Source organism: Odontesthes bonariensis, chromosome 9 (genome assembly GCF_027942865.1).
Source record: "Odontesthes bonariensis isolate fOdoBon6 chromosome 9, fOdoBon6.hap1, whole genome shotgun sequence".
NCBI classification, from domain to species: domain Eukaryota; kingdom Metazoa; phylum Chordata; class Actinopteri; order Atheriniformes; family Atherinopsidae; genus Odontesthes; species Odontesthes bonariensis.
In genome coordinates, this window is record NC_134514.1 from 14,685,522 (window position 1) to 14,713,194 (window position 27,673).

At 41.3% G+C, this 27,673-nt stretch overlaps 3 protein-coding genes and 1 pseudogene across 3 annotated transcripts; 2 read left to right on the top strand and 2 right to left on the bottom strand.

Annotated features, from left to right (window-relative positions):
* Positions 1-619: 619 nt before the first annotated feature.
* On the bottom strand, positions 620-5,228 carry LOC142388234 (extracellular calcium-sensing receptor-like). Its single transcript, XM_075473273.1, has 9 exons — positions 5,119-5,228; positions 4,718-5,012; positions 4,512-4,598; positions 4,046-4,315; positions 3,617-3,817; positions 3,256-3,531; positions 2,798-3,025; positions 2,576-2,699; positions 620-1,530 (listed from the first exon to the last, which is right to left on the bottom strand). The coding sequence occupies exons 1-9, from the start codon at positions 5,226-5,228 to the stop codon at positions 620-622; spliced, it is 2,502 nt and encodes an 833-aa protein (XP_075329388.1).
* A 6,107-nt stretch (positions 5,229-11,335) lies between these two features.
* On the bottom strand, positions 11,336-15,113 carry LOC142388233 (extracellular calcium-sensing receptor-like). Its single transcript, XM_075473272.1, has 9 exons — positions 15,004-15,113; positions 14,603-14,897; positions 14,397-14,483; positions 13,947-14,216; positions 13,609-13,809; positions 13,248-13,523; positions 12,788-13,015; positions 12,566-12,689; positions 11,336-12,246 (listed from the first exon to the last, which is right to left on the bottom strand). The coding sequence occupies exons 1-9, from the start codon at positions 15,111-15,113 to the stop codon at positions 11,336-11,338; spliced, it is 2,502 nt and encodes an 833-aa protein (XP_075329387.1).
* Positions 15,114-18,338: 3,225 nt separating this feature from the next.
* Positions 18,339-19,944, top strand: LOC142389053 (extracellular calcium-sensing receptor-like; annotated as a pseudogene).
* Positions 19,945-20,879: 935 nt separating this feature from the next.
* On the top strand, positions 20,880-24,788 carry LOC142388235 (extracellular calcium-sensing receptor-like). Its single transcript, XM_075473274.1, has 8 exons — positions 20,880-20,908; positions 21,272-21,566; positions 21,682-21,971; positions 22,166-22,461; positions 22,994-23,199; positions 23,331-23,552; positions 23,653-23,776; positions 23,858-24,788. The coding sequence occupies exons 1-8, from the start codon at positions 20,880-20,882 to the stop codon at positions 24,754-24,756; spliced, it is 2,361 nt and encodes a 786-aa protein (XP_075329389.1). The 3' UTR covers positions 24,757-24,788.
* The last annotated feature ends 2,885 nt before the right edge of the window (positions 24,789-27,673 follow it).

A 27,673-nucleotide genomic window follows, 5' to 3' on the forward strand; every position in this document is an offset into this window, starting at 1 on the left:
AGGCTTCTGCGAAGAGTACATGGATCACCTAAAAGTCCAGATACACTGCACATCTCCCTTTTCTCAAAGACATCATTTTCAGAAACTCTTCATCAACTATAGACAGGTGTATGTTTTTTCGTCTACCACTTGTCAAGTTCCCTCAAACTTTTAAGGACACACTGCACATAATGCCAAAGTGTAACACGTTTTCAGCTAATAGGTTTTTTGGGAATCATTGTGTTAGCCATGAAAATACTATCTTATGACTGTCCAACTGTTAATTTTGGCATTTTTGCCAAATGTAAGTAAATAAATGGCAGTAAATATGTTGTTTATGCTGTTAACAAAGTACCCACAATACAATTTATTAAGTATTCTTTGCTAAATCGTCTGTTATATACAAGCACAACACTCATTTCTTGAGTTAGGTCCTCTTTCTTAATGCTAAATCAGCGGCTTAACCAAAAAAAAAAAAAAGAAACACCTTGAAAATTGAGAAAGCCTGGAGAACTGTTGCTTAAGACCACTTTAAAAGATGATATGAAAATCTGGCTCCTTGGAAGTAGAATATGAAGAAATAAGGGAAGACTCAAGACATTTGCCAAGCATTGTCTTATTTACAGAATTATACTTTTGCTTACTTGGTTGTGCCTCGACCCATGATTGCTTTCTTTGTATTTCGCTCTGGTCTCAGCAGGATTATATAACATTTAGGTCCAAACAACGCCACTAAGAGACCAAAACTGGAGGCCAGGATGGCAAATACCTCCACTGCATCTGCATATTTACCTGGGGAATTAATATAAGCAGGAACGAAGGCCACCCACACAGCACAGAAGATCAACATGCTGAAAGTGATGAATTTTGCCTCATTGAAGTTGTCTGGCAAATTTCTAGCTAAAAAAGCTAACAGGAAGCTGAGGATAGCCAGGAGGCCAATATAACTAAGTAGAACCGCAAATCCAAATGTTGAACCAACATCGCACTCATAAACTATCTTGTCATTGTGGTATTTGGTGTTTTTATGAGGAACCGGTGAAGCAGAGATAATCCACACAGTGCAGATTGCTGCCTGAATGCAAGTAAGAACTAAAACCGTTCCTCTCTGCTGCATAGCACCGAACCACTTGAGGCTGGCTCCCCCTCCTGGCTTGGAGGCTTTGAACACAGCCAGAACCACCATGGTTTTAACCAGGATGCATGAGACACAAAGCACAAAGCTGATCCCAAATGCTGCATGTCTCAGCTGGCATGTCCACAGTCTGGGTTGACCGATGAACAGCAGTGAACACAGGAAGCAAAGTTTAAGTGACACTAAAATCAGGAAACTCAGTTCTGAATTATTGGCACGTACGATAGGTGTGCTGCGATGATAAGTGAAGATCCCCAAGACAACAGCACAGATACATGTGCCCAGCAATGAGGTGGTTGTCAAGCAGATACCGAGAGGCTCCTGATAGGAGAGGAAATCTCTTTTCTTAGGAACACAGCGGTCACGCTGTGCACTTGACCAGAAGTCCTCTGGACAACTGATGCACTCCACAGAATCTAAAAAAATAATTGAAAATTCCCTTTACCTTTGGTCATGATTAGGTATGTCATATTTTTATTGCATTATGTGTCTTTTAATCATTTTTCACTTGTAGACCCTTGGTCTGGAGGGAGCTTCAGGCATAACACCCAAAAGTCCTTGTGCATATTTTCAATATTCAAAAACAGCTTTGGTTAAAGGGATAGTTCGCCTCTTTTGATATGAAGCTGTATGACATCCCATATTAGCAATATCATTTATTAAATTTGACCCCCTGCTGCGTCCTGTGAGCCGAGTTCCAGCCTCGTTTTGGCGTTGACGAAGGTAGTCCGGCTAGTTGGCTAGGACCACAAACATACAGCGTTTTTGCTTCTCAAAAAAATATGTGTTCAACAGAGTAATACATTTGCATACATTGGTGCTATTTTCTCTCTCCCTTCATATCACTACGGGCTGTGTAAACCGTGCAGACCGAAGTGCAGACCGAGCAGTCCCCTGCTTTCAAGCAGTAAACACCGTAACAGGTGCGGCCATCGGCAGGTGGCTGAACGCATTAATATGAAGGGGAAGAAAATAGCGCCAAGCAATTGGGAGGTCTGACTTTTTCTGTTGAACGATTTTGTGATCAAATTTAATAAATGATATTGCTAATATGGGATGTCATCCAGCTTCATGTCAAAGGAGGCGAACTATCCCTTTAAACACCAAAATTCTCCAATAGCTTGAGAAATTGCATGGAAGGTTTTTCTGCTTCAGAGAAATAGAAAACTTACATCACACAGCCATCCCAGCCATACAAATACATTTCTTTAACACGATTAAGGACATTGTCTCTCTCTGTGAAGACGTTCATGTTCAATGTGCTGCTGATATTGACTAATTTGAATTTTCCCCATTGCGGGATGAATAAAGTATTTTTCTATTCTATTCTATTCTATTCTATTCTATTCTATTCTATATAAAGAAATACCCCTGATTCTGTCGTGGTTGGCCTCTCCACACCAATATATCAAGAGGGAGAAGATTCCTGTATAATCATGTTATGGTAATGATGAGACTAACCTGTTTTATTACTGGACTTTCCTTCAGAACAAGGGACACAGTCAAAACAGCACACAGGTTGCCCTTTCTTTCTGGCCATACGGGTACCTGGGGGACAGCTCTCACTGCACACTGATCGTGGCGGCTGTGCAGAAAGTAAACATTTAATCACTTTTATTCTACAACACTATTCAACTGTTTCACACAAAACTAATGTTTGAACAACAATAAATAAAAAAGAACCTGATTAGAGTCAAAGTTCCAGAAAATCTTTCTTTCATCAAGTCTGAGTTCTTCACCATGAAGAGTCGTCTTTTTAACAACCCCCACATTTTGAACCTCAGTTCTTCCATCGGGGAGCCACAGCCAATTCATGATGTCATATATAGGTAAAGCATCACCATTCTTGTCAAAGGACACTTGATCACCAAATGGTGTTGTAAAGTTGACCTTTTCCAAGTAATATACTAGCTGCAGAGGAAGGCAATAAGTTCAGTATGATTAGTACTGTAACATCATGGGAAATAAAACATAATGTCTTGACAGATGTTCTGTGCCAAATGCTTACTATGTTAAGTAAAATGCTCTTCTGTCGTGCACTGACATTAATATCTTAAGCTGATTAAAATATTATTAATTATGATCAGCTGAACCTACTAAAATTAGTACAGATAGCATTTGATTATAAAGTGATATCTCACCTGCCAGGGCTCCAATCTTTGCAAAGAGGCGCAGCTGTACCCATCAAAAGGTCCTGTCCCTGGCTCACACCGCAGCATGTCATCAAGTGCAAAAGCCAGGGCATAAACAGCTTTGTAAATATTGTACTCAGGTCTGAGTTTAGAAACATCCAAAAACTCTGTCTCCACACTTTCTAGATCTTCTTCTCCAGTACATAAGACGCCTCCAGCTTCCACCCAACCAGCTGGAGGTGGTGCAAATCTACACTGAAATGTGTATTCCCAAAACTGATTTACCTGAAAAGTAATTCAAGCAAAGTCTGAACAAGACTACAGTAATTAGTGGTGCAATCACAGTTCCAAGTAAGGATTCTTATCTTACCATGCTGTTTTCATTGTTGCTTTTGTAATTAGGGCGTGTTCGTAATAGAAAATCTCTCAGTCCTGATATTTCTCCTCGACGGATGGCGATACCCAGAGTGCCACCCAAGTATGGCATGAAATGGGGTGTTTGTAGCAAAGCTGCTGCCGTCCAGGCTTCACTGGCCAGCCACTGCAGACCAGTCACATTCTGCTTTACCACCTGTTCATTAGATTTAAGAGTAGGGAGGATATTACTTTTAAAATATAGTACTAACAAAAACCCCAACCTCCGTTATCTATCATAATAGCTAGACAGACAGACAGACAGACAGACAGACAGATAGACAGACAGACAGACAGACAGACAGACAGACAGACAGACAGACAGACAGATAGATAGATAGATAGATAGATAGATAGATAGATAGATAGATAGATAGATAGATACCTCCTCCATGAGCTGAATCATGTTGGTCTGATGTGCAAACACAACCACCACACGAGCTGTGGATTTCTTCATCACTTCCACAATCCTCGTTAACTCAGCTGGGTTTTCACCCCAGGGCAAAATCTCTGAGTAGGCCAGACAACCTCCACCAGACTGAGTCAACTCAGTGTGAAATGACTGGGCAGCATGGAGCCCATAGTCATCACCACTGACCAGCAGACCTACCCACGTCCAGCCAAAGCGTTTTAATATCTGAATCATTGCATGCGTCTTAGTGGACACAAAGTTTAAGGATTAACATATATTTTAAATGGAAATGTTTAGCCTGTTCGCACTCTTAGTAACATCATAATTACAACACTTTGATCAAATTTAATGTTCAAAATCCATTCAGAATAAAAAGACAAATATTCATGCACTTTCTGTTAAATCTATTTTGCATATTTTCTCAAAATCTGAATCTCACCTGGAAGGCATCACTTGGTATGGTTCTAAAGAAGGATGGAAACCTGTGGCGATCACTAAGGCAAGAACATGTGGCAAAGTAACTCACCTATAACAAAACATACAATTAAAATCAAAATGTAAAGGTTGATGGAGAAACTCTGACAAACAGCAAAGATGTGAAATACCCCACCCCAGCAAAACTAAGATTGAGGGAAAGAAACTCACTATGGGCAGTCTGAATAAACCTATAACATCAGAGGTGGCAATAGAAAATGTCGAGAAGGGGTCACCAATGATCCCCAGTACTGGAGGACTCCCCGAACAGTTCTCCTGAAGAAGAAACTGTTCCTGTTGACCACTGGCCAGTGATAATGCAGCTCTGAATCCAATTACTAGTGTAGCACAGTTGTCATACAGACTGTATCCCAGAGTTAGATTCGGTAGCAGGTTAGGGTTTTTGTTGATCTCATCAATAGTGAAAGCCATGGTCATGGCATGTCTGAACCCTGGAGGATCAAAGCTGACACATAGAATGTCACAATTAAACACTAAAAAGAAAAACATTGTATCAAGAAGCTGCAGTGATTCATCCTGTCAGCCATCTGCTGCATGAGTGTAACACTTACCCCTGGCAGCTGAGCGTACTTGGTTCTGAGGTGAACGTGAGCTCAGGGAAGACAGAGGTGTAGTGTACTTCAAACAGTCCACCCAGAATCACATCACCAGAAGAGTGCATACCATTAAGATTAAACCTTCTTCTTAATTTGCAAGATGAGAAAAGAGAAGAGCAGGAAGAGAATAAGGTCAAATAGACATACAAGGACATTGATGTGTGGTGAAATGCCCCCATAACTGCACCTCCTCCTCACACCACTGTTTCTTATCTTCCAAACTGGGGATTTTATACGCAGGCTTACCACCCTTCATGGTTTCATCATAGTTGGGGCAGGGCATACGCATACCAAATAAGCTCCAAATGCCATGATAATGACACGTGTTTGTATTTTTTCATACCTCAAGACTTAAGACATATGCTCTATATTATTGTATTGTTTGTAGTTATTACTCTAGTTACTAGTCTATTAGTCTACAAGGTTTTTAATTGTTTGCTTAAAGCTGAAGCTCATCTTTGTTTGTATGTTTGTATAATAATAATATACAAACATAATATAAAATTTACAACACATATATATGTTTATATAGGAATATTTAAAACCCTATTACTCAAGGGTCTTCAATTGTCTGCTATTGTAAAGTTGGAGCTAATCTGGTCTTTTTTTTTTCCCAATGCAAACACAGGCTGTGAAACACCATGAAAGACCATACATATTTCAACCCCAGTAACAAAATTTAAGAACAGAACAGTAACACTGAGCTGGTAAAACATTGATGAAAAAAAAAAATATATGAAAAAGTCAATACATAAATCAACAGTCTAACATACTGGCAAGATCCAACTATCAATATTATCAGGAGGTGGTACATCAGTTACATTACCATATACTTAACCATCATCAGTGTGTTACAGGAAAAGTAGTCATTTCTCAATCATCATATCTATTCTATAGCTACTTTGCATCATATATAAAATTCAGATGTAGTGACGCTGGTGCACCTAAACATTTACCACACCAACTAGAATAGTGTATCAAGGATACCCTTGCGGGAGAGAGATGAATCAATTGAAAGGGTATTTCAAAGAAGTGCGGTTTACTGAAAATAATTAATGAAAACCTGTGTCCTTACAGACAACTTTGTTACTTTTTGTTACATAGATATAATTTTCTCTATTGCCAGCATATAATAATGGAAGAAAACAAAAAAAGATGATAAAGTAAAGTTTGGCCAGATTTAGTTAGTATTTATTCTATGTTCTGATTCTAACATGAGGCTGTGCACACCTGGAGGCAATTAAAGACCATTGTTATCTTTTCCAGGACAGGTCAACCAAATTAGATCACACTAATGGCAAGGCCTGTATTGGTCTCCAAGGTCATAAAGGAATCCCTGGTACTTTCCAAGCAAATAAAGGTTTCTTCACATTGCACAATGTTAATGTTCATGAGTGGCACCATCTGAACAACGTAAAGAAAGGTGGTATTCATGGTTTAACAACATCAAGTCCAGGTCTCTTGCATGGTTGAACACCTGAATTTGAAGCAGCGAAATGTTTATTTGTTTTTGAGTCAAGGTTAGCTCACATACCTCCATACTCTTGTATGTATTTTAATTAGCTTACAACCGGATGGTCCTTGACATTGTTGATATATTTTCTTTGTTTTCAAGACTTAGTGCAAGTCAGCTCACTTAAAGACAGTTTCAGAGTCAATCTTTTCTTCTTTCTGAAGGTCTGACGCAATCTCATGTTTATGATTCAGAACTGGCCATTGCAGAGGTCATTACAGAGGCTTTCAAAAGCCGCTTTCGGACAGAGCCGTTCTAAGAACGCAGTTATAAGAACGGTCCTCCTCGAATTTCGTTCTGATAACTGTCCTTCCCCAGCGGAACTGTTTCAGTCGGCATTCGCACATGAGTCGGGACCAGGTCGGGACTGATGCGGCGCGCACAGCCGTCTGCGACAGTGACGTGTTACTTTAGCCGTTTAGCGCCACATTCAACAGCAAAACAAAACAAAACAAAACCCGTTAAAAGTAAGGAGAGAAGAAAAAACACCACAAAGAAGCTATTATGCAGAGTGGGGAGGCCACCGTGATCATGGTCTGCATGATGGTGATATTAATCATGGACGATCACATCAGGCGTCTAATATCGAGGCTGGAAGAGCACACACAGAGAGTCAAGACACGAAGGATCGAGTGCAGGCCATACTTCTTCATTTCATGAAGGAAGAAAGGAGAGCAGAGCACCGCAGACAAAGGAGACCAGTGTAAGTTTAACTTATTAAACACGCGCCGGTTGTGTCTGTGTCGTATGAGTAAACATTTCAGCCTGACAGCATGACAAGGGGCGTAGCTACTGACCACCAAACGCCTCCGTCAGATGGGTTCCTATAGAACCATGAAAAGACCCAGCCTCCGAGAAGGAGCTGAAAGGGTTATAGGAACTGAGGGAAATGGTCCCGAGTTCGTGTATGTCCGAATGCGGGAGAAAACGGCCCCGTGAATTAAAAGGTTATAAGAACTGCCAAAGGTTCCTCCAGTCCGAAAGCGGCTAATGAGCAGGCTAAAACCACATCTGTTCTCTGACTTTAAGCATATGGTTGACATCAAGTCTATGTTAGAGTCATTATAACCAGTGAACTTTCAGATTCAATTCTGACTGACCGTAATCCTCTTTTCCAATCAATCATTCTGGCTAGTCTACCACTGGATCCATTGTCAGCCTTCTCTGTCAACCCTGTGCTAAAGGAACTTGTCGGATCTCAACTACTCTGGTACAAGCTTTCTGGTTGTGCAGTGTCTGGTCCTGAAATCAAGAATCCAGTCTACCCGCCTCAGAGGTTTACTCTTTACTGTAGACTTCAAGCTCAACTGTGTGAGTGGTTATACCTCTATGGGCACACCAAGCCAGTGAAAGATCGATAACATTTCGCTACAAAGATAGAATAAGCTTTTAAAAGGCTCATAAATTTATAATCATATAAACAGTGTGCAAGTTTTGTTTTTCAGTTATTTATTTTTTTGTACAGCATAGACTGGTCATTTTTGAGCAATTAAAGCTAAATAGACAGTTTTTATAAAGGATATTCTTTGGATGATAGTAATACTATTCAAAAAAATTTCAGCCACCCCTCATTTCTTTATAAGTGTTTGTGCAATTCAGCTCAACTTGAAATTCAATATTTGGTATGATCAACTTATTCAACATAAAAGGAACCATCTTTGACAAGCTTTCTTATAGTTTCTTTAACCAGTCCTTAGGAATAGTTTTCCAGGCTTTTTGAAGGACAAAGCTCTGCTTTGGATAAATTCTGCCTTTTAATCCATTCTCTGTCATAATTATCCCACACTGCATCACTAATGTTGAGGTCCGGGCTTTGGGGAGGCCAATTTCTTGCTTATAGTGTATTGAATCATTGTGTGATTTTCAGTCCAGGCATGCTTTTTGCAAAGTGTTTTACAAATGGCTCCAGACACTCAGTTTTGTACCTTTCTCTTGACATCCTCCTAACATAGAGAGGATGAAAGTGAACCAAGAATTTCTTGTTTGAATTCGTAACGCCAGAAGAAAATGTGTCTGCTGATAACAAAGAGCCTGTAAATACAATTTGAAATTGTATTTTTGCTATGTTGCATGCGGATACAGCACTGATTCTTTTTTTTTTGTTAAGGGCCCCTTTTTAATGTGTGAATGATTGACAGGTCAGTGTGGCTTACAAAAGAAATAAAAAAGTAAACTTAAAAAAAAAAAAAAAAACTCTGAAAATGGTCAGAAACAAGAAAAGATATTCCTTGTGTCACAATGGGTAGGTGAGGTAGGACACGGATGCGGACTCAGATGGGTAAAAAGCAAAGTGGGATTTATTATTCAAAAACAAAGGTCAAAACAAAGCCGCGGCTGAGCCGGATGACAAAACTTAGACTGAAATGAAAAACATTAACAGGACTATGACCAAAAACAAAAGACTAAGCATGGCATGGATAAATACTTTACTAACGTGACGTTGTGGCATGGCATGAGGGGGTGAAAATCAGGAGCAAGGTAAGGATCTCACAAACTGAAAGGGGAGACCAGAAACTAAATAGGGAAGTGGGTGTGATTAGTGACTGGGTGCAGCTGGTGGGGAATGAACAGGTGATGTGCGTGAAACTAATGAGCAAGCATGGGAAGTGAGGAGAAAAACAATGGCAAAACTTAACTAAACATGAACTCAAAAACCAAGACCTAAAACATTATAAAACTAAAAACATGGGGAAAAGTCACGTGGGCGTGACAGAGCTCCCCCTCCCCCTCACGGGGCGGATCCCAGACAACCCAAAAGTCTGAGGGTGGGAGGGAGGGGCTCGAAGCCGGAGACGGTCGGCCAGACTTCCGGCACCGTGGCTGCAGTGGCCAATCTGGCATGTGGCCAGAGTTCCGGCTTCAAGTGGCAGGAGGCGTCTGGCGGGTGGCCAGACTTCCTGCGACGTGGCGGCAGGAGGTGGTATGGCGGGCGGCCAGACTTCCTGCGACGTGGCGGCAGAAGGAGGTGTCCGTCCGGCGGGAGGCCGGACATCCGACGACGTGGCAGGAGGAGAAGCCGGAGACCGTCCGGTGGGCGGCCGGACATCCGACGACGTAGCAGGAGGAGAAGCAGGAGACCGTCCGGTGGGCGGCCGGACATCCGACGACGTGGCAGGAGGAGAAGCCGGAGACCGTCCGGCGGGCGGCCGGACATCCGGCGACGTGGCGGGAGGAGTCGGTGGTCTGGTTGGCACCCAGACACCCGTCGACGTGGCGGCAGGAGGAGGCGGTGGTCTGGTTGGCATCCAGACACCCGTCGACGTGGCGGCAGGAGGAGGGCCGGGGCCCCATGGACTCTGAGGCTTTGTCAGGCCCTGTGGGTTCTTGGTCGGGTTCTAGGACAGGTTCAAGTTCAGGCTCGTGGTCAGTTTCTCGGACAGGTTCTTGGTCGGGTTCTGGGACAGGCTCATGGACAGGTTCAGGGTCGGGTTCTTGGTCAGGCCCTGGGGCCTCATGGTCTGGGTCACTGGAATCAAAAACTGGAGAGGTGAGGGAGGATGTGAATTGCACAGCTACCTGTTCTGGCTCCAAGCCAAAAACGTCCAGTGAAGCAGCGCGGTGCACAGTCCTGGCATGATTCCAAGCGCCCTCCAGGTTATCGTGCCACCCCCGGAGCCCCCGCCTTACCGACAGGAACACCAGGAGTTTTCCAGCCACCCAAAGTCTCTCAGATGCGGAGCCCCGCTCAATAGTACGAAACAGCTCTTCGTATAAGTCCCAAAACTGGTTGGAATCCGCCGCATCCATTTTTTGGCCAGATCTTTCTGTCAGGTTGGGATGGAGGATACGGATGCGGAATTTTTTCAAAAGAAAAACTCAGTTTATTTAACAAAAACAAAGAAAAAACAAAAAGCGCGGCAGAGCCGGATTCAAAAAACGTGACTGTTGGAAAAAGCAAACAAAAACTCTTGGCATAGCAATAAATAAATACTTATCATGGGAAGGGACGAGGAACATGGAACAAACAGGTTTCTTGGCATGGAGAGCAAACAAAGATCCGGCAAACTGAGAGGGGAGATTGGAGACTAAATAGGGAGTGAGAGTGAGTGCAGCTGAGGGAAAAAACACAGGTGAAGTGAGTGAACTAATAAACAGAGTGCAGGGAAACTGAGGCATGGCTAAAAAAAAACTAAACATGGACTGAAAATCAAAACCTGGACCTAAACTGAATACAAAAACACAACTGAAACCTCAAACTAAAAACGTGAGTCCCATGGAGTGACAGGACTATGACCAAAAACAAAAGACTAAGCTTGGCATGGATAAATACTTAACTAACGTGACGTCGTGGCGTGGCATGGCATGAGGGGGTGAAAATCAGGCGCAAGGTAGGAAGGTAAGGATTTCACAAACTGAGGGGGAGACTGGAAACTAAATAGGGAATTGGGTGTGATTAGTGACTGGGTGCAGCTGGTGGGGAATGAACAGGTGATGTGCGTGAAATTAATGAGCAAGCATGGGAAGTGAGGAGAAAAACAATGGCAAAACCTAACTAAATATGAACTCAAAAACCAAGACCTAAAACATTATTAAACATAAAACTAAAAACATGGGAATTAGTCATGTGGGCGTGACACCTTGGAAGCAAAGTATAAAAAAATAAGAGAAAGCTCAAGGCTTCTTCCCAGCTTTGTACTATTTACAGAATTATACTTTTGCTTACTTGGTTGTGCCTCGACCCATGATTGCTTTCTTTGTATTTCGCTCTGGTTTCAGCAGGATTATATAACATTTAGGTCCAAACAGCGCCACTAAGAGACCAAAACTGGAGGCCAGGATGGCAAATACCTCCACTGCATCTGCATATTTGCCTGGGGAATTAATATAAGCAGGAACGAAGGCCACCCACACAGCACAGAAAATCAACATGCTGAAAGTGATGAGTCTTGCCTCATTGAAACTGTCTGGAAGATTTCTTGCCAGAAAAGCTAACAAAAAACTGATGACAGCCAGTAAGCCTATATAGCCTAATAACACTGCAAAACCAACAGTGGATCCAATTACACACTCATAAACTATCTTGTCATTGTGGTATTTGGTGTTTTTATGTGGAGCTGGTGAAGCAGAGACGAGCCAAGCAGTGCAGATTGCTGCCTGAATGCAAGTCAGTGCCAAAACTGTTCCTCTCTGCTGCATAGCACCGAACCACTTGAGGCTGGCTCCACCTCCTGGCTTGGAGGCTTTGAACACAGCCAGAACCACCATGGTTTTAACCAGGATGCATGAGACACAAAGCACAAAGCTGATCCCAAATGCTGCATGTCTCAGTTGGCATGTCCACAGTCTGGGTCGTCCGATGAACAGCAGTGAACACAGGAAGCAAAGTTTAAGTGACACCAAAAGCAGGAAGCTCAGTTCTGAATTATTGGCACGTACAATAGGTGTGCTGCGGTGACAGGTAAAAATCCCAAAAACAATGGTGCAGATACATGTGCCAAACAATGAAGCGGTTGTCAAGCAGATACCCAGAGGCTCCTGATAGGAGAGGAACTCTGTTTTCTTAGGAACACAGTGGTCACGCTGGGGACTGGACCAGAAGTCCTCTGGACAACTGATGCACTCCACAGAATCTATAAAACAATTGAAAATGCCATTTACCTTTGGTCATGATTAGACATGTCGCATTTTTATAGCATTGTGTGTTTGAATCATTTCTCACATATAGATCATTGGTCTGGGGAGAACTTCAGGCATAAAACACAAAAGCTGCATTTCCATCCAGCAGTCTTTATGCATATATTCAATATTTAAAACCAGCTTTAGTTAAACACCGAAATTCTCCAATAGCTTGAACAATTGTTGATTCTATCTTAGTTGGCCTCTCCACACCAATATATCAAGAGGGAGAAGATTCCTGTATAATCATGTTATGGTAATGATGAGACTAACCTGTTTTGTCACTGAACTTCCCTTCAGAACAAGGGACACAGTCAAAACAGCACACAGGTTGCCCTTTCTTTCTGGCCATGCGGGTACCTGGGGGACAGCTCTCACTACACACTGAACGGGGTGGCTGTGCAGAAAGTAAACATTTAATCACTTTTATTCTACAACACTATTCAACTGTTTCACACAAAACTAATGTTTGAACAACAATAAATAAAAAAGAACCTGATTAGAGTCAAAGTTCCAGAAAATCTTTCTTTCATCAAGTCTGAGTTCTTCACCATGAAGAGTCGTCTTTTTAACAACCCCCACATTTTGAACCTCAGTTCTTCCATCGGGGAGCCACAGCCAATTCATGATGTCATATATAGGTAAAGCATCACCATTCTTGTCAAAGGACACTTGATCACCAAATGGTGTTGTAAAGTTGACCTTTTCCAAGTAATATACTAGCTGCAGAGGAAGGCAATAAGTTCAGTATGATTAGGACTGTAACATCATGGGAAATAAAACATAATGTCTTGTCAGATGTTCTGTGCCAAATGCTTACTATGTTAAGTAAAATGCTCTTCTGTAGTGCACTGACAGTAATATCTTAAGCTGATTAAGATATTATGAATTACGATCAGCTGAACCTATACTAAAATTAGTACAGATAGCATTTGATTATAAAGTGATATCTCACCTGCCAGGGCTCCAATCTTTGCAAAGAGGCGCAGCTGTACCCATCAAAAGGCCCTGTCCCTGGCTCACACCGCAGCATGTCATCAAGTGCAAAAGCCAGGGCATAAACAGCTTTGTAAATATTGTACTCAGGTCTGAGTTTAGAAACATCCAAAAACTCTGTCTCCACACTTTCTAGATCTTCTTCTCCAGTACATAACACGCCTCCAGCTTCCACCCAACCAGCTGGAGGTGGTGTAAATCTACACTGAAATGTGTATTCCCAAAACTGATTTACCTGAAAAGTAATTCAAGCAAAGTCTGAACAAGACTACAGTAATTAGTGGTGCAATCACAGTTCCAAGTAAGGATTCTTATCTTACCATGCTGTTTTCATTGTTGCTTTTGTAATTAGGGCGTGTTCGTAATAGAAAATCTCTCAGTCCTGATATTTCTCCTCGACGGATGGCGATACCCAGTGTGCCACCCAAGTATGGCATGAAACGGGGTGTTTGTAGCACAGCTGCTGCCGTCCAGGCTTCACTGGCCATCCACTGCAGACCAGTCACATTCTGCTTTACCACCTGTTCATTGAATTTTAAAAGTAGGGAGGATATTACTTTTAAAATATAGTACTAACAATAATCCTAACCTCCGTTATCTATCATAATAGATAGATAGATAGATAGATAGATAGATAGATAGATAGATAGATAGATACCTCCTCCATGAGCTGAATCATGTTGATCTGATGTGCAAACACAACCACCACACGAGCTGTGGTTTTCTTCATCACTTCCACAATCCTCGTTAACTCAGCTGGGTTTTCACCCCAGGGCAAAATCTCTGAGTAGGCCAGACAACCTCCACCAGACTGAGTCAACTCAGTGTGAAATGACTGGGCAACATGGAGCCCATAGTCATCATCACTGACCAGCAGACCTACCCATGTCCAGCCAAAGCGTCTTAATATCTTAATCATTGCATGCACCTTTGTGGACACAAAGTTGAAGGATTAACATATATTTTAAATGGAAATTTAACATCATAATGACAACACTTTGAGCATTTTGATATTTAATGTTCAAAATCCATTCAGAATAAAAAGACAAATATTCATGCACTTTCTGTTAAATCTATTTTGCATATTTTCTCTAAATCTGAATCTCACCTGGAAGGCATCGCTTGGTATGGTTCTAAAGAAGGATGGAAACCTGTGGCGATCACTAAGGCAAGAACATGTGGCAAAGTAACTCACCTAAAACAAAATATACAATTAAAATCAAAATGTAAAGGTTGATGGAGAAACTCTGACAAACAGCAAAGATGTGTAATACCCCACCCCAGCAAAACTAAGATTGAGGGAAAGAAACTCACTATGGGCAGTCTGAATAAACCTATAACATCAGAGGTGGCAATAGAAAATGTTGAGAAGGAATCACCAATGATCCCCAGTACTGGAGGGCTCCCCGAACAGTTCTCCTGAAGAAGAAACTGTTCCTGTTGACCACTGGCCAGTGACAATGCAGCTCTGAATCCAATTACTAGTGTAGCACAGTTGTCATACAGACTGTATCCCAGAGTTAGATTCGGTAGCAGGTTAGGGTTTTTGTTGATCTCATCAATAGTGAAAGCCATGGTCATGGCATGTCTGAACCCTGGAGGATCAAAGCTGACACATAGAATGTCACAATTAAACACTAAAAAGAAAAACATTGTATCAAGAAGCTGCAGTGATTCATCCTGTCAGCCATCTGCTGCATGAGTGTAACACTTACCCCTGGCAGCTGAGCGTACTTGGTTCTGAGGTGAACGTGAGCTCAGGGAAGACAGAGGTGTAGTGTACTTCAAACAGTCCACCCAGAATCACATCACCAGAAGAGTGCATACCATTAAGATGAAACCTTCTTCTTAATTTGCAAGATGAGAAAAGAGAAGAGCAGGAAGAGAATAAGGTCAAATAGACATACAAGGACATTGATGTGTGGTGAAATGCCCCCATAACTGCATCTCCTCCTCACACCACTGTTTCTTATCTTCCTAACTGGGGATTTTATACGCAGGGTTACCACCCTTCATGGTTTCATCATAGTTGGGGCAGGGCATACGCATACCAAATGAGCTCCAAATGCCATGATAATGTCACATGTTTGTATTTTTCCATACCTCAAGACTTGAGACTTTTTGTAGTTATTATTCCAAGGTTTTTAATTGTATGCTTAAAGCTGAAGCTCATCTTTTCTTTTATTTTCATCAGACACATCAAGTTGTGTGAAATGAAATGAATGGCAATACATCTTTCAAACCACTAACAATGTTCAGTAACAGTAACAGTGAGCTGTTGAAAGCTAAATGGAAAAAAAGGAAAATAAAAAGTTAAACAATTAGCAACAGATAGTCGGTGGAAGCTTGGAGTATCCTAAGAGAACCCACTCATGCACGGGCAGAGCATGTTAACTTCACACTGAAAGGCCAGCCAGGATTCGAACCAGTAGGGATTCTTGCTTTGGTGTGCACACCACCACACCTTCATTTAGTCCAAGATCAAACTACCAAGAGCTGTAATCAATGTTACTGTAAACACTGAAAGGTGGTGGTATGTCAGTTATCCACAATGGTGACAGAAAGTTGCTGGTCCCTTATGTTGTTCAATCATTGTTTAAGTGATAATACAATATTATCAATAATTTGATACTACACTTTGTCTGCATGGGGACAAAAAGTGACAGTGTTATACCAAGAAAAGAATACCAAGTCTAACACAATCTGCCCACAACTAACCGAAACCATGTAATTTTTCATATGGCATTAAAGTTGAAAACAGTTGAAAAAGAAAATATATAATACTATGATATGAAAAATACAAGAAAAGACGTCTTTGTTGACTCACCAAGCCAGTCAGAGATCAAAAACGTGTTGGTAGCGATAGATTAAGCATATCATTTTGAAATAAATCTGAAATCTGAAATAAATTAAATTAATCTGTGAATCTTAAAGTTTTCATACACTTCTAGATTTTACTATGATGCCCACAAGATGATAGTGTCACAGTGAGACTTTACATCAGTGTACAGATACCTGTCCTCCTTTAACTATACTTTGTATACAGTAACTTCTGGTTGGGACATTGTGTTGAGAACATTGTGAAAATTAGTACCCAGATATTTGAAAGAGACTTTGAAAGAGTTGGACTGAAACAGGAAGTTGCACAAAAGTGACACATTTTCTGTACTGTAGGCCTTAGATCTGTTGTTCACATAAATTTCATGTGTCAGACAATAATCTAAGAAGAAAAAAAGTGAGGCACATGGTGGAAGTCAGTGAATTTTAAGATTAAATGATAATAAGAAAAAAACACAAAGTGACGGCATCTGCTCTCTCACCTCCAATTGCCTGACATTTAATAACAGGGATATAAAAACCAACAGAAAACACAACTACACCCATCATATAGACATTAGAGGGATGGAGATCAAAATTCTTTTTCTCGGCCTAAGAGTGGCTCTAGGTTGGTTTGAGGTGAACTCACATGTTGCCTTGGGTGGGTCTCTGACTGGCCTGAAACAAAGGACAGAGCAGACAGAGGCTGATGTCATCAGTGCTGGGACTTCGTCTATGTATTGCAACCTGCAGGGTACTGCTCGTTTACCTGTGTTCTCAGTGGATGGTGACTACATTATTGGAGGTGTTTTCTCCATCCACCTCAAGCAGCAAGCAGTGATACATAATTATACCACCCTGCCTGATCCACCACAGTGCACAGGGAGGTTAGTAAGGAGTGAAGATGATGGAGAATGGATGTTAGACTGAACAAAATAAATTATTTGATTTGTACAATGTGGAATTGTACTGCAAAAGGTTTTGATTGCTGTTGATGAAGGATTTTATTGAAATTAGATTTTTTTCAACTGGCGGCCTGTCCAGGGTGTACCCCGCCTCTCGCCCATTGACCGCTGGGATAGGCTCCAGCTCCCCCACGACCCGACCGACGGATTCAGCGGGTATAGATAATGGATGGATGGATGGATGAATTTTTTCAAATATTTTTACAAATATGTATTTAGATATAACCTGTGTAATTTACAGAAATTAGATGTTGTGATTCTTCATTGTAAATGTATGGCAATTAGCAACTGGTTTGAAAATGAATTAGGTTGAATAATAATTTAAGGCCTACTATAAAATAGTAGGGCTCAACGATCCCCTCACAGCAAGAGGGTTCTAGGTGTGATTCCCAGCTGGGGCCTTTCAGTGTTGAGTTTGCATATTCTTCCCGTGTGTGCGTGGGTTCTCTCCGGGTGCTCTGACTTTCCCCCACCACCCAAAAACATGCATGCTTGGTGACTCTAAACTGTCTCTAGGTATGAGCGTGTCTCATTTGTCTCTGTGTGGCCTTGTGATGGACTGGCGACCTGTCCAGGTTGTACCGTGCCTCTCTCCCAATGACAACTGGGATAGGCTCCAGCCCCCCTGCGCCCATAAATTAGATAAAGCAGGTATAGAAAATGGATGGATGGATGGGTATAGAAAATTGATGGATGGATGTAAAAGAGTAGACGAACAACTAAGCTTTGAGTTTAGTTGACGAAACAACGAGGCCTATATCGTCACAGCTAATTTGTGCCTGTTTCCAGTGGGCATATATCCTTTGCAGTATGTGTTGTTAAAGGGATAGTTCGCCTCATTTGACAAGAAGCTGGATGACATCCCATATTAGCAATATCATTTATTAAATTTGACTTACCCCCTGCTGTGTCAAGTGAGTTGAGTTCTGGCCTCGTTTTGGTGTTGACGAAGGTAGTCCGGCTAGTTGGCTGGGGCTTAAAAAATAAAGCGTTTTGCTTCTCAAAACAATATACGTTCAAAAGAGTAATACATTTGCATCACAAAATCATTCATCCAGAAAAAGTCTCTCAATCGCTTGGTGCTATTTTCTCTCCCTTCGTATCACTGCGTGCTGTGTAGACTGTGCAGACTGAAGTGCAGACCGAGCAGTAAACATCATAACAGGTGCGGCTATCGGCAGGTGGCTGCACGCATTGATATGAAGGGAGAGAAAATAGTGCCAAGCGAGGTCTTTGAACTCTGTAGGCACCGCTACATACATTGAACTGAAGACATAAAGACACTCAAGAATCCGTACACCGAAACTTCTCTGTTAAGAATTACTAACATGGTGTACAAGGCTGTTTATGCAATAGCACATGCCATTCACAATGCAGTGTGTCAGGAAAAAAATTTCACAACTCGGTATGATAAAAACAGCAGGTTGGAGTCCAAACAGGTCAGTGGAAATGAAAAGTGAATCATAAAATCTTATATTCTTTTGTTTAAATTTAACTTAATATCAATTTAAATAAAAACATTTTTTTACATTATTTAATTAACCTCTCTAACTCTCTGACTTTATTTCATCGTCTCAGGTTTTTACTGAGCTGAAGAAAGTCAACTTCTCCCAGAATGGTTATGATGTGTCATTTGATGCAAATGGAGATCCTGTTGGTCTTTATGAGCTGGTCAACTGGCAGAAGACTGAGGGTGGAGTTATTGAGTTGGTAACAGTAGGGTACTATGACTCATCACTGCCGATAGGCCAGGAGTTCCGTATCAACAGGAACCTGTCCTGGGTGGAGGGTGGCACACGAGTAATGATCCTGATGATGAACAGTTTAGCAAAAGAAACGTTGGTGAACTGCTTCACATCATCTGTGTTCATCTATTGTTTTGCCTGTGTCTCTGTGACAGGTGCCGGTGTCTGTGTGCACTGAGAGTTGTCCTGCAGGAACTCGTAAAGTGTTGCAGAAAGGAAAACCCATCTGTTGCTATGATTGCATACCATGTCCTGAGGGAGAGATTAGTAATGCTACAGGTAAAATAAAATGTCTCCATGTATATCTGCTACATGAAATATATGGATGATGCTGATAGCACTTTTTGATGTTTTGATGATGTATTCTCTTTGGGTGGCGCCTGTTTGGCCATCATAACAGCAGCTGTTTTCTTTTGTCACAGAACGACTCCGATTGTCAGGGCCAACAACTCTGAGCTGAGCTTCCTGCTGCTCTTCTCTCTGACTCTGTGTTTCTTATGTTCTCTAACTTTCATTGGAACACCATCTGATTGGTCCTGCATGCTGCGGCACACAGCGTTTGGCATCACCTTTGTTCTCTGTATCTCCTGTGTACTTGGGAAAACTATAGTGGTTTTAATGGCCTTTGAAGGCACACTTCCAGGTAGTAATGTTATAAAATTATTTGGTCCACCACAGTAAAGACTGACTGTAGTGTTTTTCACATTTATTCAAGCTTTGATATGTACAGTTTGGTTGGTACTCAGCCCTCCCTTTGCAATGAAAAATCTGACTACTTACAAGGAGAAGATCATCCTGGAATGTGCATTAGGCTCTGCTATTGGGTTCTGGGCTGTACTCGGGTACATTGGCCTTCTGGCTGTCTTTTGCTTTGTGTTGGCTGTCCTAGCTCGGAAACTTCCTGATAATTTTAATGAAGCCAAGCTGATCACCTTCAGCATGCTGATATTCTGTGCAGTCTGGATCCACTTCATCCCAGCATATGTCAGCTCTCCTGGGAAATTTACTGGCCTCCAGTTTTGGACTCATTTTGTGCATATTTGCTCCAAAATGTTTTATCATATTGTTTCAGCCAGAGAAAAACACAAAGAAACATTTAATGAACAAAAATCAGTTCTGGTACATCTGAGGTTTTGAAGTAAGATAGCCAAATGATGATAATAAAATATGAATTTAAGTATGATTTAGACTGCATAAATTTTTGCCGTCAGAAAAGTTCTTTATTTTTAATTCTGATTAGAATTTGAAATTTCCTAGGATGTGTATTGAGTGAATGAATATATTTCAATGTATACAGTCATGTTATTTGACAAATTACTTTTCATGTGCTTCACATAATAAAATGGAAGAGTTGAAAATACAATGGCTGTTGATGATTTCTGAGGCCTTTGTAACTTTTTTAAAGTTTTGCATAAAAAGGATCATAGACATAATGGAATTATCACCAAGTCCTGAATATAATTTGAGATATATTAACTGAACAAGTGAGTCAAATGTAACATACTGTGTCAATTGTTTATTCAGATTTAAAAAATGCACAAAAAAAGTATGCAAAATCTTTATTAGTGGTTCCTAGTGTTTCGCACTGCACATCAATGATCATATTTTAATATTTACAGAAACTGTTGTTCAATTCTGAAACACTGAAGGGATTATTTTCATCAAAAAACATGAATAACAAGATCAAATATATTTGAATAATAATTAGAGGTGGTGTTCTCTCAACAGACAAGGTATATAAACCAATAAAAATCTGTTTACAACCCACATATAGACACTTATAGGATGGAGATCCAAGTTTTTTTTCTTAGCGTGAGATTAGCTCTGAGTTTGTTTGAGGTGAACTCAGTTGTTACCCTGAATGGGTCTCTGACTGGTCTGACTCAAAGGACTGGGCCCACAGAGGCTGGGACTGATGGAGTCAGCGCTAACACTTCATCTGTGAAATGTAACCTGCAGGGTACTGCTCGTTTACCAGCATTCTCAGAGGATGGAGACTATGTTATTGCAGGTGTTTTCTCCATCCACTTCAACATGCACACAGCGATTCATAACTACACCACCATGCCTGAGCCACCTCGGTGTACAGGGAGGTTAGAGATTTTATTGAAAATCTTTTCTTATATTGTAGCCAAATAATAGTATTATATATACAGTTTCACTCTTTCAAATATGTTCAGCCACGGATTTATAAATATTGAAAAGAATGGTAACACATTGATACTTTCTGTTACAATAAAAGTTATTGCATTTAATTTGCCTTGATATCTGGACTGATATACAATGTTAATTATTCTAATCCAACTGGTAAACATTTTAATCTTTATTTTGATTCACAGAGGAATTGCAGCATATTTTCTTTTATTTCCCCAATTACAGATTCCCCTGTGTATTTTATGTTAAATGTGAAATGTTCTTCTTGGGTACAAACTTAAGCACTTGCATGTTTATTGCAGCGTTGACGCCGGTGAACTGCGCTACTCTCGCGCAATGATTTTTGCCATTGAGGAGATTAACAACAGCACAGAGCTGCTGCCGGGCATCAGGCTCGGTTATCAGATCCATGACTCGTGCGCCTCAGTGACCGTGACCGTGCACGCGGCGTTTCAGCTCTTGAACGGCCAGGACCCCGTGTTTCACCCCGGTGCAAATTGTTCTAGATCTGGTATGGTGATGGGTGTTGTTGGTGAGTCTGGATCCACGCCATCCATCAGCATGTCGCGCGTCATCGGGTCCTTTAACATTCCACAAGTGAATATTTTGACATATTCCTTCACTGTGTTTTTAAAACATGCTTGTGGTGTTTTTTTTCTGTTTTTGTTTTACTGTAAATCTAAAGAATCACATTTCTATATTTTTGTTGTAGGTGAGCTACTTTGCCACATGTGCCTGCCTGTCAGATAAGAAGCAGTACCCGACTTTCTTCAGAACAGTTCCCAGCGACCAGTTCCAAGCTGAGGCGCTGGCCAACCTGGTGAAACATTTTGGCTGGACTTGGATAGGTGCTGTCCGGTCAGACTCGGACTATGGCAATAATGGCATGGCGTCTTTTCTGGAAGCAGCTCACAGAGAGGGAATCTGTGTGGAGTACTCTGAGGCTTTCTATCGTACCAACCCCCATAGGAAGATAAAGAGAGTAGCTGATGTTATCCGGAGGTTACTGCATCTCTGATTTAGCTTGTTTTCTGCCTGGTCTCTGCTCGGTTAATCACTAAAATTGTCAAAGATTGGAAATTATATTAACAATATAATCTTGTGGTATAAAATGACAAATATAAAATACTTATGGCAAAAAGAAAGAGAGAAAGAAAAAAAATGGTTAATTTTGAAATTATATAATGTCTCTTCAGGTCCACTGCTGTGGTTGTTGTGGCTTTCACAGCTGGTGGAGATATGAAGGTCCTATTAGAAGAGCTGGCCAAGGACCCTCCACCACCTCGTCAGTGGATAGGAAGTGAGGCCTGGGTAACAGACCCACATTTGCTGATGTTTGATTTCTGTGCCGGGGCCATCGGATTTGGCATTCAGAAGTCTGTGATCCCAGGTCTGAGAGACTTCCTGCTGGATCTGTCTCCCTCTGAAGTGGCTGCCTCCCCACTGCTAACTGAGTTCTGGGAGGATGCATTTAACTGCAGGCTGGGAAAAAGTAAGAAAGTTTGATTGCCAAAGAAACAAATGGGATTTATCATCATAAGCTGTAATGTTTGGGTTTATTTGTTGTTTGGCAAGTAGATTTTGTATGGAAGTCCACAGCTGTTATTTGTTATACACTTCCACCCAAATACTGAAAGAGACAGATAAAAAATGCATCTATTTGATTTGTTGTCAAATCAAGTTTAGTTGCTTAGAAGATCTTTATTAGAAACCTGACTGCCGTGGTTTCAGTATTATTTCTGATTAAAATGTTCATCCATATATTAAATCAATTTAAAAATGGTATCTATACTAAGCATATACCAGTTACGGAAAAAGAAGATTTAATCTGGCTGTAATGTATACTGATGTATGAGTTATTCGTTTTAAACATTCTAAGTTTGACTTTGAAAATGTGACCTATTTTTGGATGAGTGATTCCTATTAACATGAGTCTGGATAAATAAATGTATAAGAAGATGAAAAGTAATACAATGTAACTTTTTGGAATCAAGCCATCTGCCTCTCTCTCTGTCTGTCTGCAGGTGCAGCTGCAGGCGAGAATGTGTGTGATGGAACTGAAGACATAAAGACGCTCCAGAGCCCGTACACCGAAACATCTCAGCTGAGAATTACTAACATGGTGTACAAGGCTGTTTATGCAATAGCACATGCCATTCACAATGCAGTGTGTCAGGAAAAAAATTTCACAACTCGGTGCGATAAAAACAGCAGGTTGGAGTCCAAACAGGTCAGTAGAAATGAAAAGTGAATCACAATCTTTCTTTGAATTTAACTTAATTTAAATCAAATAATAATTTAATTTGACATTGTTTCATTTAATTCATATTTTTTCTAACTTATTTTATGTCATTGTCTCAGGTGTTTAATGAGCTGAAGAAAGTCAACTTCTCCCAGAATGGCTATGATGTGTCATTTGATGCTAACGGGGATCCTGTTGCTTTTTATGAGCTGGTCAACTGGCAGAAGACTGAGGGTGGAGTTATTGAGTTGGTAACAGTAGGGTACTATGATGCATCACTGCCGATGGGCCAGGAGTTCAGTATCAACAGGAACCTGTCCTGGGTGGAGGGTGGCACACAAGTAATGATCCTGATGATGAACAGTTTAGCAAAAGAAACGTTGGTGAACTGCTTCACATCATCTGTGTTCATCTATTGTTTTGCCTGTGTCTCTGTGACAGGTGCCGGTGTCTGTGTGCACTGAGAGTTGTCCTGCAGGAACTCGTAAAGTGTTGCAGAAAGGAAAACCCATCTGCTGCTATGATTGTATACCATGTCCTGAGGGAGAGATTAGTAATGCTACAGGTAAGATAAAATGTCTCCATGTATATCTGCTACATGAAATATATGGATGATGCTGACAGCACTTTTTGATGTATTTTTCAGATTCTCCTGATTGTATCCCGTGCCCCAGAGAATTCTGGCCTAATGCAGAGAGAAATGTTTGTTTCCCCAAACCTGTGGAGTTTCTTTCCTTTGATGAAGTCCTCTCCATCATCCTGGCTGTATTCTCTGTGGGTGGCGCCTGTTTGGCCATCATAACAGCAGCTGTTTTCTTTCGTCACAGGACAACTCCGATTGTCAGGGCCAACAACTCTGAGCTGAGCTTCCTGCTCCTCTTCTCTCTGACTCTGTGTTTCTTATGTTCTCTAACTTTCATCGGAACACCATCTGATTGGTCCTGCATGCTCCGACACACAGCGTTTGGCATCACCTTTGTTCTCTGTATCTCCTGTGTACTTGGGAAAACTATAGTGGTTTTAATGGCCTTTAAAGCCACACTTCCAGGTAGTAATATGATGAAATGGTTTGGTCCACCACAGCAAAGACTGACTGTAGTGTTTTTCACGTTCGTTCAAGTTTTAATATGTACAGTTTGGTTGGTACTCAGCCCTCCCTTTGCAATGAAAAATCTAACCACTTACAAGGAGAAGATCATCCTGGAATGTGCATTAGGCTCTGCTATTGGGTTCTGGGCTGTACTCGGGTACATTGGCCTTCTGGCTGTCTTTTGCTTTGTGTTGGCTGTCCTAGCTCGGAAACTTCCTGATAATTTTAATGAAGCCAAGCTGATCACCTTCAGCATGCTGATATTCTGTGCAGTCTGGATCACCTTCATCCCAGCGTATGTCAGCTCTCCTGGGAAATTTACTGTGGCAGTGGAGATATTTGCCATTCTGGCCTCCAGTTTTGGACTCATTTTGTGTATTTTTGCTCCAAAGTGTTTCATCATATTGTTTCAGCCAGAGAAGAACACAAAGAAATATTTAATGAACAAAAATTAATTGAAGTACATAAGAGGTTTCTAAGTATGACAAGGTCATGATTATAAGATGGATATTGTAATATAACTCAAATTGAAGTTGATCATTTTTTTTCATAGAACTGCATGTAGTAAACACTTAAACATACACACACTTTTTTCAGATATAGGATTATGAATGCTATCTTAATCAGTAGTTTGTTGTTTGACAAATAACATGTTCAATAAAATGGAGAAAAAAAATATGATGGTTCTTGATTATTGACGAAGCCTTTGCAACTTTATTGAAGTTTTGCATGACTAGGATCACAGACATCATGGGATTGTCAATTAAGTTCCAAATATGAATGGGATTCAACAATAGTACAACAATATTACTGTATATAAGTTAAAAGATACCATACAGATTTCATACATAGACACATGAGAAAAGAAATGTTTTTAACCTGGATTTAAAAATGTCTACATTTGGTGAAAGTTTAATCTCCACTGGCAGTTTGTTCCACTTGTTTGCAGCATAACAGCTAAATGCTGCTTCTCCGTGTTTAGTCTGGACTCTGGACTGGACCAGCTGACCTGAGTCCTTGGATCTAAGAGCTCTGCTAGGTTTATATTCTCTGAACATATCACAGATGTATTTTGGCCCTAAACCGTTCTGGGATTTGTAAACCATCAGCAGGCTTTTAAAATCTATTCAATGACTAAAAGAGAAATGCTAGTAGCTTGGCAGCTGAGCATGATAATTGACAGGTGTTTATAAGGGCATTGTGGTAGGTAAGGGAGCTTTTAAGTTAGACTCCCAGCTGAACCGAAGCCTGTTCAATTTGGTGTTTTATTCTGGCTTTTAATGCAGTCTTAACAAGGGCTTTACTGTGAAGGTTACTGGGAGGAGGGCTGAGTTGTTTTTTTTTTCAAACAGGAGGGAAGGTTAGTCTGCTACTGTTTCTGTTTTTATTATAGATGAACAAAATTGTATTGTCCTTGTGTATTACAAAAATTTTACGTTTTTCTGTCAAATCTTAAGTGAAAAATCAAACTCTTTGCTCTTCTGCTGCCTCTGGTTAATGTTTTTTTTTATAAATAGATTATCTAGTAGCTTAGTCAACCATCTACTATCCAGTGGAACGAGCTCTTCATTTGATTTATTTAATTGGTTTTAGCAGTCAGGGATAGTGTGTGGTGTGCAAGGTGAGAATGTTGGTGGCTATTTTTGATTTGCTTTAATTTGTGTGCTAATCTTGGGCTGGTACCTCCCCACAGTGTGCAGATGATGAACATTTTATTACTGTTTTTTGTTTTACAGAATACTCTGAGCTAGCACCATTTTGAGTAATTTTATTGGGTTTTTAGCCCTTTCAAGATTTGTGTCAGTTTTTAACATGTAGTTTTAACCTTTTGTGTAATAAATGGTTTTTAACTTGGGAGGGAAGCAAGGTAGAAGTAGCAACAGAGCAGTAGCAGGCTCAGCATGGTATTCGGTCCAGTGAAAACCAGCAACTGTGACAAGAGTGGGTTGCTGCAGCAGCTCAGCCCTCTACATCCCTGTAGCTGCTCACATCCAGTTTAAGACTCTGGTGCTAGCCTACAGGGCAGTGGAAGGAACAGCTCCTTCATACCTCCAGGCTATGGTCAAGCCCTACACCCCCGCCCGACCACTTCGCTCTGCGGCCACCAGGCGCCTGGCTGCCCCGTCACTCAGGGTTCCCTGCGCACGATCGACACGGTCACGGCTTTTCTCTGTTCTGGCAGCCCGATGGTGGAACGATCTCCCGACTGATATCAGGACAGCTGAGTCTTCCCATCTGTCTAGGTACCTGACTTATCGCACTTACTCTAGCACTAGTTTTGCTCTTAGCTGTTTGGTTTTGGAAGGAAATGCACTTATGATTTTTTGTGACCTGAAGTTCTTTTGCCAACCGATGTTGAACGCACTTATTGTAAGTCGCTTTGGATAAAAGCGTCTGCAAAATGACCGTAATGTAATGTAATGTACATCCCCACCCACGGTAGGGTACCTAATCCTAGAATAGACCCTCACTTCCACCTTCCACCACCACTGGAGTCCTTCCAAGTGAATGAATCCTTTATATTGCTGGAGAATGTAAATAGCCTGTGTTTGAAGGTAATGTTGACGTTGGTATTACTGATTGGATTGAAGAAGTACATTCTTGTGCGAGGGTCAGATGTCTCTCTCCTCTCAATTAAGCTTATTTGATCTAAGATCACCTTGATGGTGAAGCTAAAGAGGAGATTTGATATAGCCCACAACACCAGATGTTCCCAGTTCACCCTCACTAACCCCCCTCACGCACACACACACACACGCCAACACACACACAAACGGATCCAACTCACTGCTACATGGTGATTTGTTGACAGCTCTGCCGTTCTCTTCACCCAAGTGTCCAAGACATATGGCCGCAGGTCTAATGACATGGCTACAAAGTTGATCATCGACCTCTGGCCTAACGTGGCCTGGTACCAGGTACACTTATGAACCATGTTTTGCTCAAACATGGTGTTTGTAATGGACAATCCATGGCTAGCACAGAAGTCCAAAAAAATTTCATCACTCAAATTCAGATCAGGGAGGCCCAACATGGGCATTGAAGTCCCCCAGAAGAACAATGGAATCTTCAGGTGACACCTCCTCCAGAACACCACCCAGAGACTCCAAGAAGACCCAATAATCTGAATTGCTGTGTGGTGCATACGCACAAAAAACAATGAGAACCTTCTTCTCTGCCACTTGCAAATACAGTGATGCAACCCTCTCGCTCAGATCTCCAACATGGAGGCGCTCAGCCGGAGGCTCGTGAGTATCCCCGCACCTGCCCGACACCTCTCTCCATGGGCAACTCTAGAGTATGAGAGAGTCCAGCCCCTCTCCAGGAATTTGGTTCCAGAGTCAATGCTGTGTGTGGAGGTGAGCCCAACTA